The sequence below is a fragment of the Leopardus geoffroyi genome, chromosome D4, assembly GCF_018350155.1.
Source record: "Leopardus geoffroyi isolate Oge1 chromosome D4, O.geoffroyi_Oge1_pat1.0, whole genome shotgun sequence".
Lineage (NCBI taxonomy): Eukaryota > Metazoa > Chordata > Mammalia > Carnivora > Felidae > Leopardus > Leopardus geoffroyi.
Window position 1 is genome coordinate 2,011,836 of NC_059342.1, and position 17,104 is coordinate 2,028,939.

Below are 17,104 nucleotides of genomic sequence, written 5' to 3' on the forward strand. Positions count from 1 at the left end.
CTTTCTCCTAAGTGTAAGTTTTATAGCTGCCCTTTATGAGCACAACAAACTTCTGTTCCTTCTTTGCTAAGAGTTTTTATTGGGAATAGATGTTGGATTTTGTTAAATGTTTTCTGGGCATCTTTTGAGGTGATCATTTATGATCTATTTTTTTTTTTTAGTCTTTTTAAAGTTTTTAATTTTAGTTAACATACAGTGTTACATTAGTTTCAGGTGTACAATAGAGTGATTCAAAACAATTCCATGTGTCATTCTTGACAAGTGCAGTCCTTTTTTTCTATGTTTCAAGTTTATTTAAATTCTAGTTAGTTAACATATAGGGTAATATTGGTTGCAGGAGAATTTAGTGATACATCACTTATATCTAATACCCAGTTCTCATTACAAGTGCCCTCAATATCCACCCATTTAGCCCATCTCCCACCTACCTCCCCTCTGGTAACTCTCAGTTTGTTTCCTAAAGTTAATAGTCTCTGATGGTTTGCCTCCCTCTTTTTTTTTTTTTCTTCCTTCCCCTATGTTCATCTGTTTTGTGTCTTAAATTCCACATATGAGGTGAATGGCGTTTTTTTTTTCCCCCTTGTTAAATCAGGCTTGTATTTTTGTTAACATAATGCATTGACCTTATTCAGGTTTCACCAGTTTTACCTCCACTCCTTTGTATGTGTGGGTGTATGTTTGTTTCGATCTATGAAATTTTATCCCATGTACATTCCTGTAACTGCCAGTATATCCAAAGATACAGAATAGTTCCGTCACAGGGATCCCTTGTGCTGCTCTTTTATAGCCACAGCCAACTCTCTCCCTCCTCCCCTGTCCTGTCTGGCAACTACTAATCTGTTCTCTTTCTCTATGAATTGTCATTTCAAGAATGTTATATAAAAGAAATCATATAGCATGTTAACATTTTGGGATTGCCTTTTTTCATTCAGCATAATTCTCTTGTGATCCATCCAAACTGTAGCATGTACCAATACTTCATTCCTTTTATTGCTGACTAGTATTCCATAGTATGAATGTACCACAGTTTGTTAAACCATTCACCCACTGAAGGATATTTCAGTTGTTTACAGTTTGGGGCTTTTATAGATGAAGGTGCTTTCAACATTTCTATACGGGTTTTTGTGTGAACCTAAGGCCTTATTTCTGGGATAAATGCTGAAGAGTGCAGTTGCTGAGTCATATAGTAAATAAATGTTTAGTTTTGTAAAAAAGAACCATAGCCATGTCTAGAATGGTTACACCATTTTATCTTCCCATTAGCAACGTCTGCATGATTGTTTCTCCACATTCTTGCCAGTATCTGGTATTAGCCCTATTTTTTATTTTGGCCATTCTGACAGATTTCTAGAAATATCTCCTTGGTTAGTAAGAGTGAGGGGTTTAGTGCAAGCAGTTCCTCTCATGGAGAGCTGGGCATATCTGAGTCTGTGCGCTGTATAAAGGATTTAGTTTCCTTGGAAAAGAGACTTGGAAAATGAGGCCTCTGGTTATGGGTGGCTGTTGCTGTCATTTTGCAAGGTCTTTGTGGCATGTCCTTGCATCTCTGTTCATTCTTCCCAGACGATCTCTATCCAAAAGTGGTTGGCAGATGTGTGTGTGTGTGTGTGTGTGTGTTAAGATCTGATCTGACCACTGAATGGATCTGGCAAAGATGGTCTAACAAGTGAGGGGAAAGAGACAATCTCTTCCTAGGTTGGCTCATGTGAGTGGTTGGCAGGCAAGGGCCCACGGACTCAGGTCTAGGGTGTCCAGCTAAGCATCTTCAGACACTGCATTTTAAGAGGGTAATCCCTGGTAGTTCTTCTCAGCTAAGCAGAGTCATGTAAGGTGGCTGACCACAGGAGCAATGGGTAGATGTGTATCATTACCTAGTGTATTTCTTCTTTTCAGATAGAATTTACTTACAGGAAATGCAAATTCTTAAGTTTGCTAGAGTTCAAACAATGTGTCTATCTCTACAATCCAAACTTTATCAAAATACAGATTACTAGCATTCCAGATAGTTCCTTATGTCCCATTCCAGTAAACTCCCACCCTAACCCTCAGAGGTACCTCTGGTCTTGATTTTATTTCATCATGGATTAATTTTGCCTACTATACAATTTTGCATAAATGGAATGATACGTATTCTTTTGTGTAGGCTTCTTCACCCAGTACAAAGGTTTTGAACTTCATCCATGTTGTTGCATACATTAGTAACCATGTTCCATCATGTGAATATACAACTATTTATCCTTTCTCCTTGGCAGACACCTTGATGGTTTCTAGTCCTTAGTTATTGTGAAAAAGCTGTTATTAGTAATCTTATGCTAGGTTTTTTGTTTTGGTAAGCCTATGTTTTCATTTCCTTTGGATAAAGACCTAGAGTAACGCCAGGTGTATTAGTTTCCTAGGGTTGCTGTAACAATTTATCACAAACTGAAAGGCTAAAACAAAAGAAATCTATTCTCACAGTTCAGAAGTTAGAAGTCCCAAATCAACCTGCTGGCAGGGTTGGTTGCTTTTGGAGGTTTGGAGGGAGAATCTGTTCCTCACCTCTCCTGGCTTCTGGTGGTTGCTGGCAATCATTCCTTGGCTTGTTGCTTTGTCAGTCCAATCCGTGCCTTGTGACCACACAGCCTTCTTCCTTCTATGCATCTCTGTATCTAAGTCTATCTCCTTGTAAGGACACCAGTCATTGGATTAAGGCTCACCCTAATTTGGTATGACCCATCTTAACTTGATCATATCTGCAAAAACCTGATTTCAAAAGAAGTCCTATAGGTAGAAATGAATTTTGGTGGGATACCATTCAATTTGATACACTGGGTCACAGGGTTACAGTATATGCAGTATTATGAGAAATGACTATTTTCCAAACTGGCTGTACCATATTTCACTTCCATGAACACATAAGAAGAGAGTGACATTTGTCTCACAACTTCCCCCACAGTTTTCACCTTATCTGTGATGGATATGTAGTGGTTTCTCATGGGATCTTTAATTTCCATTTCCCTGATGGTTAAGTGTTGAGCACTTTCTTTGTGCTTTATTCTATATCTTACTTTGTGAAGTATTTATTAAATCGTCTTCCAGTTTATTGCATTTTAAAATTGTTGCGTTCTATGAATTCTTTATTAATCCTGGACACCAATTTGTCATATGTACATTTTGCAAACATTTTCTTAGTCTGAAACCTTTCTGTTCATTTTTTAAAGTTACTTTTGATAAGCAGATGTTTAATTTTGAGGAAGTCTAATTTTTCTCCTTTAAAATTTTTATTGTCATGAAGATAATTTATATTTTCTAAATGCTATATAGTTTTAGCTTTTAAGTCCATGATCCACCTTGAAGTAACTTTTGTATATGGTGTCAGGCAGGAATCAAGATTTTACTCTTTCATATGGATACCCAGTGGCTCTAGCATCAACTGCTGAAAAGACTTGCCTTCCCCTCATTGAATTGCTTTGTTGAAAATCCAATGGCTAAGTGTGGGTCTGTTTTACACTTTCAGTTCTATTTCTTCAATAGAATAGCCCTATCCTTAAACAAACCACACTGTATTACTGTAGGACCATCAGAAGTCTTGAAGTCAGGTAGTGGAAGTACTCTCCCTCTCTCTGTAAGTCAGGTAGAAGTTTTTCTTTTTTTTTTTTTTCTTTTTTCTTTTATTTTAGAGAGAGTGAGATTCCAAGCAGGGTCCATGCTCAACCCCCTCCTCCCCCACCCCCCGACATGGGGCTTGATCCCATGACCCTGGGCCAAAATCCAAGCCAAAATCAAGAGTCAGATGCTCAACCAATGGAGGCACCCAGGTACCCCTAATTTTTCTTTTTAAAGACTGCTCTGGGTAGTGTAGGTCCTCTGCATTTCCACTTAAGTTTTAAGATCAGTTTCTCATAAAATTTGGGGTCTTTTGTGGTTCCATATAAATTTTAGGATTGTTGCTGTTGGTATTTGATAGGTATTGCATTAAATGTGTAGATTGCTTTGGGTAGTATAGACATTTTGACAGTATTTGTTCTTCCAATCTGTGAGCATGGAATGTTTTTTTCATTTCCTTATGTTGTCTTTAATTTCTTATATTAGTTTTATAGTTTATAAAGTTTTTTATAGTTTTTTAAGTTTTTTATAGTTTATAGTTTTTTATAAATATAGTTTATAGAATTTTATAATATAAAATTCTTATATTAACTTTATAGTTTTCAGGCACCTCTCAAGTTTATTCCTAGGTATTTTACTGCTTTTGGTGCAATTGTAAATAGGATGGTTTTCTTAATTTCTCTTTCTGCTGTTTCATTATTGGTGTATAGAAATGCAACAGATTTCTGCACATTGCTTTTGTATCCTGCAACTTCACTGAATTCCTTTATCAGTTCTAGTAGCTTTTTAGTGGAGTCCTTAAGGTTTTCTATGTATACTCTCCTGTCACCTTGTTATTAGACAACATACAGAAAAGGAATTCAAATTGGTAAGTAGTAAAAGCTTTATTTCTTCCTTACCAATTTGAATTCCTTTTCTGTATGTTGTCTAATTACTGTGGCTAGTACTTCCAATGTTTTGTTGAATAAAAGTGGTGAGAGTGGACATCCTTGTTTTGTTACTGACCTTAGGGGGAAAACAGTTTTTACCCCATTAAGGATGATGTTTACTGTGGGTTTTTTATATATGGCCTTTATTATGTTATATTCCCTCTAAACCTACTTTGTTGAGGGTTTTTATTATGGATGGATGCTTTACTTTTACAGATAATTTTTCTGTGTCTACTGAAATATGATTTTTATACTTTCTCTTATTGATGTGATATATCAAATTGATTTGCAAATACTGAATCACCTGTGAATCCTGGGAATAAATCACTTGATCTTGGTGAATGATTTTTTAAATGTATTGTTGGATTCTCTTTGCTAGTACTTTGTGAAGGATTTTTGCATCTATGTTCATCAGAGATATTGGCCTGTAGTTCTTTTCTTTGGTGGTGTCTTTATCTGGTTTTGCTATCGGGTATACTGGCCTCCCAAAATGAATTCGAGAATAGGTTAACTCTTCTTTAAATGTATGGTAGAATTTGCCTGTGAAGACATCTGGTCCTGGACTTCTGTTTGTTGGAAGTTTTTGATTATTGATTTCAATCTCCTTGCTGATAATTGGTCTCTTCAGATTTTCTATTTCTTCCTGCTTCAGTTTTGGTAGGTTGTATGTTTCTAGGAATTTACCTGTTTCTTCTAGGTTGTCTAACTTGTTGGCATGTAGTTTTTCATAACATTCTCTTACAGTTTGTGTTATTGTTACTATTTCTCCAACTTGTGATTTTTTTTTTTTGATGAGTTTGACTAGAACCTTTTCAGTTTTCTTGATGTTTTCAAAGAACCAGCTCCTGGTTTCACTGTTCTTTTAGTTTCTGTATCATTTATTTCTGTTCTAATTTTTATTCTTTCCTTCCCTCTGCTGGTTTTGGGTTTTGGTTGTTCTTTTTCTAGCTCCTTCAGGTGTAAGATTAGGTTGTTTGAGATTTTTCTTGCTTCTTGATGTATTATAAACTTCCCTCTTAGAACAACTCTTGCTGCATTCCTAAAGTTCTTGGACCATTGTGTTTTCACTTTCATTTGTTTCCACGTACTCTTTGATTTATTCTTTGATTTCTTGGTTGACCCACTTATTGTTTAGTAGCATAGTATTTAACCCTCATGTATTTGTGGTCTTTCCAGATTTTTTCTTATGGTTGATTTTTAGTTTCATAGGGTTGTGGTTGAGAAAAATGCACGGTATGACGTCAATCTTTTTAAATTTGTTGAGACTTGTTTTGTGGCATAATATGTGATCTATTTTGGAGAACATTCCATGTGCACTTGAAAAGAATGTGTATTCTATCTTGTTTTTGGGTGGAATGTTCTGAACATATGTTAAATCCATCTGTTCCCATGTGTCATTCAAAGCCACTGTTTTCCTTGTTGCTTTTCTGTGTTTGGATGATCTGTCCATTGATGTAAGTGGGATGTTAAAGTCCCCTACTGTTATTGTATTACTATAACATAGTTCCTTTAGGTTTGTTATTAACTGTTTTACATAGTTGGGTGTTGCCATATTGGGTGCATAACTATTTACAATTGCTAGATCTTGTTGGATTGTCCCTTTTATTATTATATAATATACTTGTCTTTTTACAGACTTTGTTTTACAGTCTATTTTGTCTGATATAAGTACTGCTACCCCAAGCTTTCTTTTGACATCCATTTGCATGATATTCTCTATCCCTTCACTTTGAATCTTCATGTGTCTCCAGGTCTGAAATGAGCCTTTTGTAGGCAGCATATAGATGGGGGTTTTTTTTTTGTTTTTTTTTTTTTTTTCAACGTTTTATTTTATTTTTGGGACAGAGAGAGACAGAGCATGAACGGGGGAGGGGCAGAGAGAGAGGGAGACACAGAATCGGAAACAGGCTCCAGGCTCTGAGCCATCAGCCCAGAGCCCGATGCGGGGCTCGAACTCACGGACCGCGAGATCGTGACCTGGCCGAAGTCGGACGCTTAACCGACTGCGCCACCCAGGCGCCCTTGTTTTTTTTTTTTTAATGTATTCTGTCACCCTTCTGTCATTCTTTTGATTGGAGCATTTATTCCATTTACATTGAAAGTAATTATTGATAGTTACGTATTGCCATTTTGTTACTTGTTTTGCGGTTATATTTGTAGTTTTCTGATTCTTTTGTGGTTTGTTGGTTTTCTTTAGTGATATATTTAGATTCTTTATGTTTTGCTTATCTATTACTTTTTTGTGTGTGGTTACCATTCAGTTTATATCTAACATTTTCTGCATCTGTAGCAGTCTATGTTAAGCTGAGGGCTGCTCAATGTTAAACTCATTCTTTACTCCTTCCCTCCATGTTTTAGATATATGGTGTCCCATTTTATATCCTTTTATGAATGTCTTGACTGATTTTTTACAGAAATACTTATTCTTACTATTTTTGTGTTTACTTTTCACACTCTCACTTATCAACTTTCCTTTCCACTGAAAGAATTCCCTTTAACATTTCTTGCAGGTCTGGTTTAGTGGTCACAAACTCCTATAGTTTTTGTCTGGGAAATTCTTGTTTTCTTCTTCTATTCTGAATGATGGCCTTGCTGGATAGAGTATTCTTGGCTGCAGATATTTCCCTTTTAGCATTTTGAGTACATCATGTCAACCCCTTCTGGCCAGCAAGTTTCTGCTAAAAAATCTAACAGCCTTATGGAGCTTCCCCATGTACCTGTCCTCTTTTCTCTTGCAATCTCTAAATTCTTTACCACTGTTTCTTGCCGTTTTAATTGCTATGTGTCTTGGTGCAGACCTCCTTGGGTTGATTTTGTTGAGGGATCTCTGTGCCTCCTGAATCTGGATTTGTTTCCCTCCCGATTTAGGAAATTTTCAGCTATTATTTCTTCATATACATTTTCTACTCCCCCCCCCCCCCCTCTTCTTCTGGGATCCCTATAATGTGAATGTTACTATGCTTGATGGTGTCACTGACTTCCCTAACGCTATTCTCATTATGGAGTATTTGTCTCTCTTTTGCTCAGCTTGATTGCTTTTCATTACTCTATCCTCCAGGTCGCTGATATATTCCTTTCCTTCCTGTTGCCTATTCCATCTGTTGTATTTCTGGTTTCATTTATGGAGTTCTTCATCTCTGATACGTTATTTTTTATCTCTGTGTTAAGAATCTCACTGATGTCCTCCATTCTTTGCTCAAGTCCAGTGAGTATCTTTATGGTCATTAATTTAAATTCTCTTAGCTCTCCTACTGTGTTTTTATCATGGTCTTTCATTTGGGACATATTCCTCTGTCTCATCTTGTCTGTTTCTATGTGTTAGGGAAGTCTGCAATGTCTCTTGCTCTTGAAAGCAGTGGTCTATGAAGAAGAGGTCCTGTAGTGTCCCCTGTTCACCAGGACCTGGCGCTTCAGGGGTGTCTCCTATGTGTGTTGCTTGCATCCTACTATTGTGTCTGAGTAGCTTTTCTTTTCAGTCCAGACTTCACTCATTCTGCCTGTTATGGGCTGTGCCTGCTCTGTGGTGTTAGGGAGACTGAATCAGGCTGGCTCTGAAAGTGGAGTGACCATACGAGGGCTCAAGAGTGGGATGGCAGTATTAGCAAAATTTGCATTGAGCCACTAGTCCTAGGCTATAGATGCCATAAAGCACGGTGGTGGCTAGGAGCGTGGTGCACGTTGGCAGTGGCGAGGGGTAACGCAAGCAGCTGAGGTGGCAACAACGGGCACATGGCAGTTGACATGTGATAGACGGTCATGGCATGTATGATGTTAACAAAATTTGCATTGAGCCACGTGTCCTAGGCTAATCCCCCAAAGCAAGGCAACAGCCAGGGGTGCAGAGCACAGGAGTGGCTGTGACCTGGGGTTCTGCAGGAACTGGGCAGGGAATGTACACTACATTAGCAAAATTTGCACTGAGCTGCTAATCCTAAACCAGATCCCCCAAAGAAATGCAGGCCAGAGGGCCATGGCACACAGGGTATTAAAAGAATTTGTGATAAGCCCAGGGCCAAGGCCAGCAGGATGAGCAAGTCCTCAGGAGAAGACATGGACATGGCACAGTGCTAGCAAGTGTCCGTGCAGCCCCACTTCCCACAGGTGGCCCTGTGTTTATGCTGGGGGAGTGGGGGAAGGAAAATGTCACCTGCCAGTTCCTTTGTTCCCAGAGAAGTCTCCTCAGCACACTCCAAAATCAGCATAAACAGATCTCCCTCCTGTTGTGCAAGCTGTCGCTTCTGTGTTGACTCTCCTTGGGCTGCACTTTAGGGGCAGGCCCTGGTTATCACTCACCCAGTGCTGAAGTGGTTGACTTTTAAAGCTCTCGGCTCCAAATCCCACTGGGTATACAAACTCACAGAATTCAGCTCCTCTGGTTTTCAAGGCAGGATGCTATGGGGATTTCCTTTTTCTGTGTGGGCTTCCCATCCCCAGGACCACAGCTCCTCATTGCTCCTTTTGGGCAGCTCCTGACGACCGTTTCTGTCCTTCATAATCTCTCAGAGGTGGCTGCTCTCTGTTTAGTTGTGGAGTCTGTTCTGCCAGATCACTCTCCAGTTTACTGATGTGGATGTGAGTGACACCTAGTTGTAAACATGGGATGGGGTGAGCTGAGGTCCTCCTACTCCACCATCTTGCGCTCCCTGCCCCCATGAGTCACACTGTTTCTTAGTGGAAGCATATATACATTTGTGGATTAACGTTTGCATTAGCATTGATTATGTCTTGCAAGTGAACTGTATTGGTGGAAATGTGTAACTCTAATGGCAGCAGTTTATAGGGCTGGGCTGGTGTTAGAGCTGCCTCATCATGTGTATCTTCTGTGTTGTAGTAAGATATGCAATAATGTGTCAGCAAAGGATGGAAAGTAGGTATGTAAAGGAAGTCTTGGTTGTGAGAACATCGGAGCAATGACTGCTGGGCAGGTACAACCAACCTTTCACAAGGTGCCTGTAGTGATTCTGACCAACATTTTCTCTCCAGCAGAACCAGGAACAGAATTCCAGCCCTGTGTCCATTCCTGCCCGGTGGCCTTTTCCAGTCCACAGTTCCTTCAACAGTACGTGCTGTGCGGTCACCTTCCTCAGATCTTCCCAAGCTCATATGCAGGAAGCCCCATCTCAACGGAAGCTCCAAGCTGCTCAAGTGAACAAGGAGATGAGGAAGAGATAGAAGGGAGACTTGAGCTGAGTGGGGTTTCCCGGGTGCTCTTCAGATCCTCTCAGGGTCGGCCAGTAGACTGGGTAGAAGGCAAAAGAGCTGGGGGAGTAGACCAGGGGATGTGTCCTGAAGAAGCAGACCTTTCAGCATCTGGAGCAGCCATGTGTGGGAAATACAGACTGGGACTTGGTCCCAAATCCAGTCTCTTAAGCCTCCAGAAACATCACATATGTCCTGAATGTGGCAGAGGCTTCTGCCAGAGGTCAGACCTCACCAAGCACCAAAGGACACACTCAGGAGAAAAGCCTTACAGCTGTAGGGAGTGCGGGCGAGGCTTTGGCCGCAAGTCCTCCCTCACCATCCACCAGAGGAAACACTCAGGGGAGAAGCCTTATGTGTGTCGGGAGTGTGGCCGCCACTTCAGGTACACGTCCTCACTTACCAACCACAAGAGGATACACTCTGGGGAGAGGCCCTTCGAATGTCAGGAATGTGGGCGAGGCTTTCGCCAAAAGATCGCCCTGATCCTGCACCAGAGGACACACTTGGAGGAGAAGCCCTTTGTGTGCCCCGAGTGTGGGAGAGGCTTTTGCCAGAAGGCATCACTCCTCCAACACCGGAGCTCACATTCGAGTGAAAGACCCTTCTTGTGCCTTGAGTGTGGGCGTGGTTTCAGGCAGCAGGCACTGCTCCTCAGTCACCAAGTCACACACTCAGGGGAGAAGCCTTATATCTGTGCTGAATGTGGGCATGGCTTTCGCCAGAAGGTCACCCTTGTCAGACACCAGAGGACACACACAGGGGAGAAGCCTTACCTGTGCCCTGAGTGTGGCCGCGGCTTTAGCCAGAAGGTCTCCCTCATGGGACACCAGAGGACACATACAGGGGAGAGGCCTTACCTGTGCCCTGAGTGTGGGCGTGGCTTTGGCCAGAAGGTTACCCTCATCAGACACCAGAGGACACATACAGGGGAGAAGCCTTACCTGTGCCCGGAGTGTGGACGTACCTTTGGCTTCAAGTCGCTTCTCACCAGACACCAGAGGACACACTCAGGGGAGGCGACTGATGTGTACAGAGTGTGTGAGCAAGGCCTGGGCCAGAAGTCTCACTTCACCTCTGACCAGAGGACACACTCAGGGGAGAAGCCGTGCGTGTGCAGTGAGTGTGGGCGTGGCTTCGGCTTCAGGTCGGCCCTCATCAGACACCAGCGCACCCACTCAGGAGAGAAGCCGTATGTGTGCAGGGAGTGCGGCCGAGGCTTCAGCCAGAAGTCTCACCTCCACAGACATAGGAGGACCAAGTCTGGCCATCGCCTCCCACCTCAAGAGCTGCTCTCCTGACCTTTCCTTTCCTCACGGTTGTGAAGATGGCAGAAAGCACTAGGAAATGTTCCACTTTCTTCAAATGCAGTGGAGGGAAAAAAAATGTGTTTTCAATGATTGTAAGATCATTAATTTATGGTTTATTTTCTGTACTAGCGATGGCTTTGATTTGCTAAAGCTGCCATTAAAAAAACGCCACAAACTTTATGGCTGAAGAACAGTTTTCACACAGTTCTTGGGACTGAAGTCCAAGATCAATGTGTGTACTTTGGTTTCTACTGAAGCCTCTCTCCTCAGCTGGCAGATGCCTGCATTCTTACTGTGTCCTCACATGGCTTTTGTGCATGCTCTTTCCTGGTGTCTCCCCCTCTTCTAAGGATACCAGACTTACTAGGTTAGAGCCCCCAATCTATGACCAAATAAGGTTGCATTGGGGGGTTCTGGCTTCAATGTATGAATTTGGAACAATTCAGTCCATAATACTCAGTCCTCCAAACCCCCAAAATTCATGTTCTCACATCCATAGAATATTTAAAAAATTTTTTTAACGTTTATTCATTTTTGAGACAGAGAGAGACAGAGCATGAATGGGGGAATGTCAGAGAGAGAGGGAGACACAGAATCTGAAACAGGCTGCAGGCTCTGAGCTGTCAGCACAGAGCCCTATGTGGGGCTCAAACTCACAGACCGCGAGATCATGACCTGAGCCGACGTCAGACGCCCAACCCACTGAGCCACCCAGGCGCCCCTCACATCCATATTCTTAAAAGCTCCCAAAGTGCTGACCCATTCCAGCACTGACTCTATCCAAAATCTCATGTAAATCAAGTGTGGGTGAGGTTAGGGGTATATTTCATTTTGAGGCAAAGTTCCTCTCCAGCTGTGAATCTGTGAACCAGACAAGTTACCACAGATGTAGAATTTGCACTCCTTTCCACAGGGGGAAAGAAGAAAAAATTGATGGGTCTCAAGCACATCTTATGACCTAGCAAGCAAATTCTGTTACGTTTTATGGCTTGAGAAAATTCTCTGGTTGGATGCTCTGCCCTCTGGTCCTGCTGTTGTAGCAGCATGCAGCCCCTGTGAGACCATGGAGGCATTCACCCTCTGAGCCCACTGTGGGGATGGCAGACCTGATATGTTTCGCCACGAGGGTCACTGTTTCCTCCTCTTGGTGGATAACACCACAGAGGTCCGACACCTGACCTTCACTGTGTCCCATCCACATGTCCTTAGTTGAGCCACACAGTTTCCACTGAGGGTTGACTGGTTCCAAACTAATCTCTATCAAATGACTGTCCAGCAACACCACTGGTATTTTCTCCAGAACATGCTTTCTCAGTTTGCAATATGGACAGGCTGAGAATTCTCTAAATCTTCAAGTTCTGGCTTCTTTTTGCCGAACACTTCCTTTGATTCACCTCCCTTGTCACATTTTTCTATGAGAAGAAACAGGTTACACCTTCCATCACTTTGCTAGGAATTTGTCACTTCTGTTACTTAAGATTTCTACCTTGCACCAAACACTGGGACACAACTTGGCCACATTCTTTGCTGCCATATATATGTAAATAAATAACAAGGAATGCCTTTCCTTAAGTTTCCAGTAATGTTCCACATTTATGTCTGAGGCTGGGGCAGAATCACTTCTAATGCCCCTATTCCTACCATAGTCTCTTTCAAGCAACCCCAGCTTTCTCTACCAAGCACCTCAAAGCTCTTCTACCCTCTACCCATCACCCAGCTCTAAAACCACCTCCATAGTTTTTCATATATACTATGATAACACACCACTCTCAGTACCAAAACTGTATTCTTTTGTCAGGGCTACCATAACAAAACCAGAGACAGGAAGTCCAAGATCACCCTGACCTACTGAAGCGTCACCTCCTGGCTGGCAGATGGTGTGTTCTCCTCACATGGTATTTCCCTTCCCTGTATGTGTGCCAGAAAGCGAGTGAGCTCTGGTGTTTCTTACTCTTATAAGGATGCCAGGCCTAGCAGATGAGGGCTTCATCCTTACATCATTTAACTTTCATTACTTCCTTAGGTCCTGTACCCAAACACTGTCACATTAGGGAAAAGACTTCATCAAGGACTTTTGGGGAAAATTCAGTTCATAGCACTCTGCTCTCTGGACTCCCCCAAATTCCTACCTGGCCCTCAACCCCTGCCATTAAGGGTCATGACCTTTCCTTTCCCATGAGTGTGAAGCCAGCAGGAAGCAATGGGCAGTGCTGCACTTTCCTCAAGTGGAATGCAAGAAGCATACTGGTCCTTTCAACGGCTGAGGAGAGAGGGGAGCTGGACATGGCTGCTTTCTAAACCCTCCTCCACATCTGGAGACCCATCTCCCTTACCGATAGACACCATGGGGATCCTGACGCATTAGCAGCTCAACCTGTGAAGCTTTTTCTTCTTTGGGGCCAGAGCATCCCTTCTATCTGGAGACACCAAGTAGCCTGTTTTAGGGAAACTCCTTCCACACTCTAATACCAGCAGTGAAAAGTGGGAGGAATAGTGGTACCAAATAAGTCAGGTAGACCTAAATAGCATTGCAAGAACTCTGAAAGCTACACTGTCATTGGATCAAACAGAGCCCACAAAAGTAGGCTGCAATTGGGGAGGTACCCTTTAAAGCAGGGTGACTGCCTGCCTGGTCACCTGTTTAAATGAAAGGTTTAGAGAGGACCCGGAGTTTCTTAACAGCTAAATGTACAGAATGCAATAAAAAGTTACTCATCATTCTAAGAACCAGGAAAACACAACGTAAATGAGAAAAGACAATCAAATGACATCAACACTGAGATAAGCATGACAATGGAACTGTCTGACAGGGATATCAAGGTAGCCATCATAGAAATGCTTCAAGCAATCACAAGTTCTCTTGAAACAAATGAAAAAAGTACAGTGTCTCAGCAACAACAAAAAATAGAAGTTACACCAAAGTTGAAGGGGAAATTGTTAAATTAAAAACTAGACAACGGGCACCTGGGTGGCTCAGTCGGTTAAGCGTCCGACTTCAGCTCAGGTCATGATCTTGCGGTCTGTGAGTTCGAGCCCCGCGTCGGGCTCTGTGCTGACCGCTCAGAGCCTGGAGCCTGTTTCAGATTCTGTGTCTCCCTCTCTCTCTGACCCTCCCCCATTCATGCTCTGTCTCTCTCTGTCTCAAAAATAAATAAACGTTAAAAAATAAAAATAAAAAAAAAACTAGACAACAAATTTAACAACTATTTGGACGGGCTTAAGGGTAGAGTCGTTATGGCAGAAAATGGAATTGGGGAGAATTTGAGGGCAGACCAATTGAATTCAGCCCATCTGAACAATGGAGAAAAAAAGACTGAGAAAAAGAGCCAGAATCTTTGGGAGAAAAACAAAAAAAGCTAACATGTGTCATCAAAGTCCTAGAAAGTAAGAAAAGAAGTGGAATTGAGAAAATATTTGAAGAAATATTTTTAAGAAATGCCCAGAATATCCCATATTTGGCAAGAAACATAAACATACAGATTCAAGAAGCCAAATGAATACTAAATAAAACAAATCCTAAGAAATCTACACTAAGACATCATAATTAAAATTTTGAAATCTAAAGGAAAAAAAAAATCTTGAAAGCAACCCCAGAGAAATGACTTACTACCCATAGGGGGACAACAATTCAAATGAGAGCAGATTTCTCAGGAAATCACGGAGGTCACAGGAAGGTGGCATAACATTTTTCTTCGAAGTCCTAAAAGAAGACTGTTGACTGCAGAGTGAATATCTACCAAAACTATCCTTCAAAAATGAAGGTAGAATTAAGCACATTCCCAGGGAAAGAAAACTAAGAATTTGCTGCTAGCGGACCTGACCTTGAAAAATGGCTAAAAGGAAATTCTTCAAATAGAGAAAATGATAAAAGAAACACTGGCACATCAGGAAGGAAGAAAGAATCATGGAAAGAGCACAAATAGAACTATATAAATTGGCATCCTTACACCCACAGGTTTTTAAAATCAAATGTGGTAAGTTGTAATATCACTTGATACTCTAGACAATGACTTAAAAGTGGGGACAGTAATAAAGGGACCTAAACAAAAGTTAACATTTTCACACTTCACTCCAAGTGATAATATACTGATATACTGTGATAAGGCACATATGTGTATTGTAATACCCACAGGAACCACTAAGAAAATTATACAAAGAGATACACTAAAAAACATGAGGAATGGATCTAAATGGAATCTTAAACAACAAATAACCCACAGAAAAGCAATAAAAGAGATACAGAAAAATAAGATCTAGAGAAAACAAATTTTAATTCAGTAATAAAATGGCCAACTTAAGCCCTAACATAGCAGCAATTACTTTATTATCTAGACATTGGTTCTAATTACGCTAATCAAAAGACAAAGATTGTGAAGGTGGATTCAAAAGAAAAAACAAAACAAAACCACGCAACCATGAATTTTAAAAGGCATTAAGTTCCCATATTAATATCAAATATAGTAGACTTCACAGCAAAGAAACTGACTAGAGACAAAGAGGGATGTTATATAGTAATAAAGGAATCAATCCACCAGGAAGGTATAACAATCCTAAATGTGAATGAACCAAATAACAAAATGCATGAAGCAAAAACTGATAGAGCTGAAACAGAAACTGAGAAAATTCATCATAATCATTGAGGACTTCAACACTGCTCTCTGAGGAGCTGAGGACTACAGAACAAATATCAGCAAGGATGCAGTAAACCTGAACACCATGATCAAGAACTAGGATCTGACATATAGATCATTCCATCCAAAAACAACAGAATGTTTTTCAAACACCATTCACCAAGACAGTCCATACATATCCTGACTCATAAGACACACCTAAACAAATTTAAAATAATTGAAATCATATATTTTTCTTTAGTTTTTAGTTTTTTTTTTTTAATTTATTATTTATTTTGAGAGAGACACAGCGTGAGTGGGAGAGGGGCAGAGAAAGAGGGAGACAGAGAATCCCGAGCAGGCTCCACATTGTCAGCATGGAGCCCAATGTGGGGCTCAAACTCACAAAACCATGAGATCATGACCTGAGCCGAAACCAAAAGTCAGATGCTTAAATGACTGACCTGCCCAGGCTCCCCATAAGGAGTATATTCTTTAGCTACAATGGAATCAAACTAGACATCAATAACAGAGACAAAAGGAAAACTTACAAAGACTCTGAAATTTAACAACATAGTACTAAACCATGGTCAAACAGGAAGATGTTTCATAGGAAATAATTAACAAATATACTGCAGTGAATGAAAATGAAATACAACGTAGCAAATTAAGGGATGCAGCTAACACCATGAGAAGAAAACTGATAGCACTAAATGTTCACATTATACATACAAAAATGATTCAAATCAGTGACAGAAGTTTATACTAAAGAGCCTAAAAAGTGGAGCAAAGTAAACCCAAAGAAAGCAGATGGACAGAAATAATAAAAACAAAAATCAGTGTAGTTCACATAGAAGAATAATGGAGGGAACAAAATGCCAGTTCTCCAAAAAGTAAAATAAACTTGACTAACCTTTTGTATGAATGACAAAAATTAGAGCATAAATACAAATCATCAAAGTCAGGAATAAAGTAGGATATCTGTTACTACAGATCCTGTAGCCATCAAAAGGGTAACAAGGGAGTGCTATGAACAATTTTTACTACGGTCATGAACTATGTATCTTTGAAGTGGACAAATTCCTCAAAAAACACATCTGAAAACTCTAAATCAAATAGATAGAATCTGAGTATTTACATAACCACTAAGAAAACTAAATTCATAGTATCATTCTTTTTATACATGGTTGGGTTCTATTTGCTAATGTTTTTGAGGATTTTTGCATTCATCTTCATGAGACACTGGTCTATCGTTTTATACTTTAACATTGTCTGCTTTGGGTATCAGGGTAGAACTGGCCTCATGAAATAAGTTAGGAAATATTCCTTCCTCTTTTCTGGAAGAGATTGCACAGCATTGGTATTCATCCATCCATCCAATCCAAATGCTGGGTAAAATACTCCAATGAAACCATCTAGGCCTGGTTTCTTTTTCAGGAACTTTTAAGATCTACAACTGCTCTTGTGCTAA

The 17,104-nt window shown here is 40.7% G+C and overlaps 1 protein-coding gene and 1 long non-coding RNA gene across 9 annotated transcripts in view; one reads left to right on the forward strand and one right to left on the reverse strand.

The window, feature by feature from the left end:
• Positions 1-11,201, forward strand: part of ZNF169 (zinc finger protein 169) — a 56,172-nt gene extending 44,971 nt beyond the window's left edge. For 6 of the 8 annotated variants that reach the window (XM_045470243.1, XM_045470241.1, XM_045470247.1 and 3 more), the window contains one exon: positions 9,498-11,201. In XM_045470243.1, coding sequence (XP_045326199.1) covers positions 9,498-11,014 — 1,517 coding nt within the window. In that variant the 3' untranslated portion in view covers positions 11,015-11,201. The remainder of the gene's footprint in view (positions 1-9,497) is intronic. The other 2 variants (XM_045470244.1, XM_045470249.1) reach the window with 1 other exon arrangement.
• Positions 1-17,104, reverse strand: part of LOC123593769 — a 67,085-nt gene that overhangs the window by 34,791 nt on the left and 15,190 nt on the right. The window lies entirely within an intron of this gene.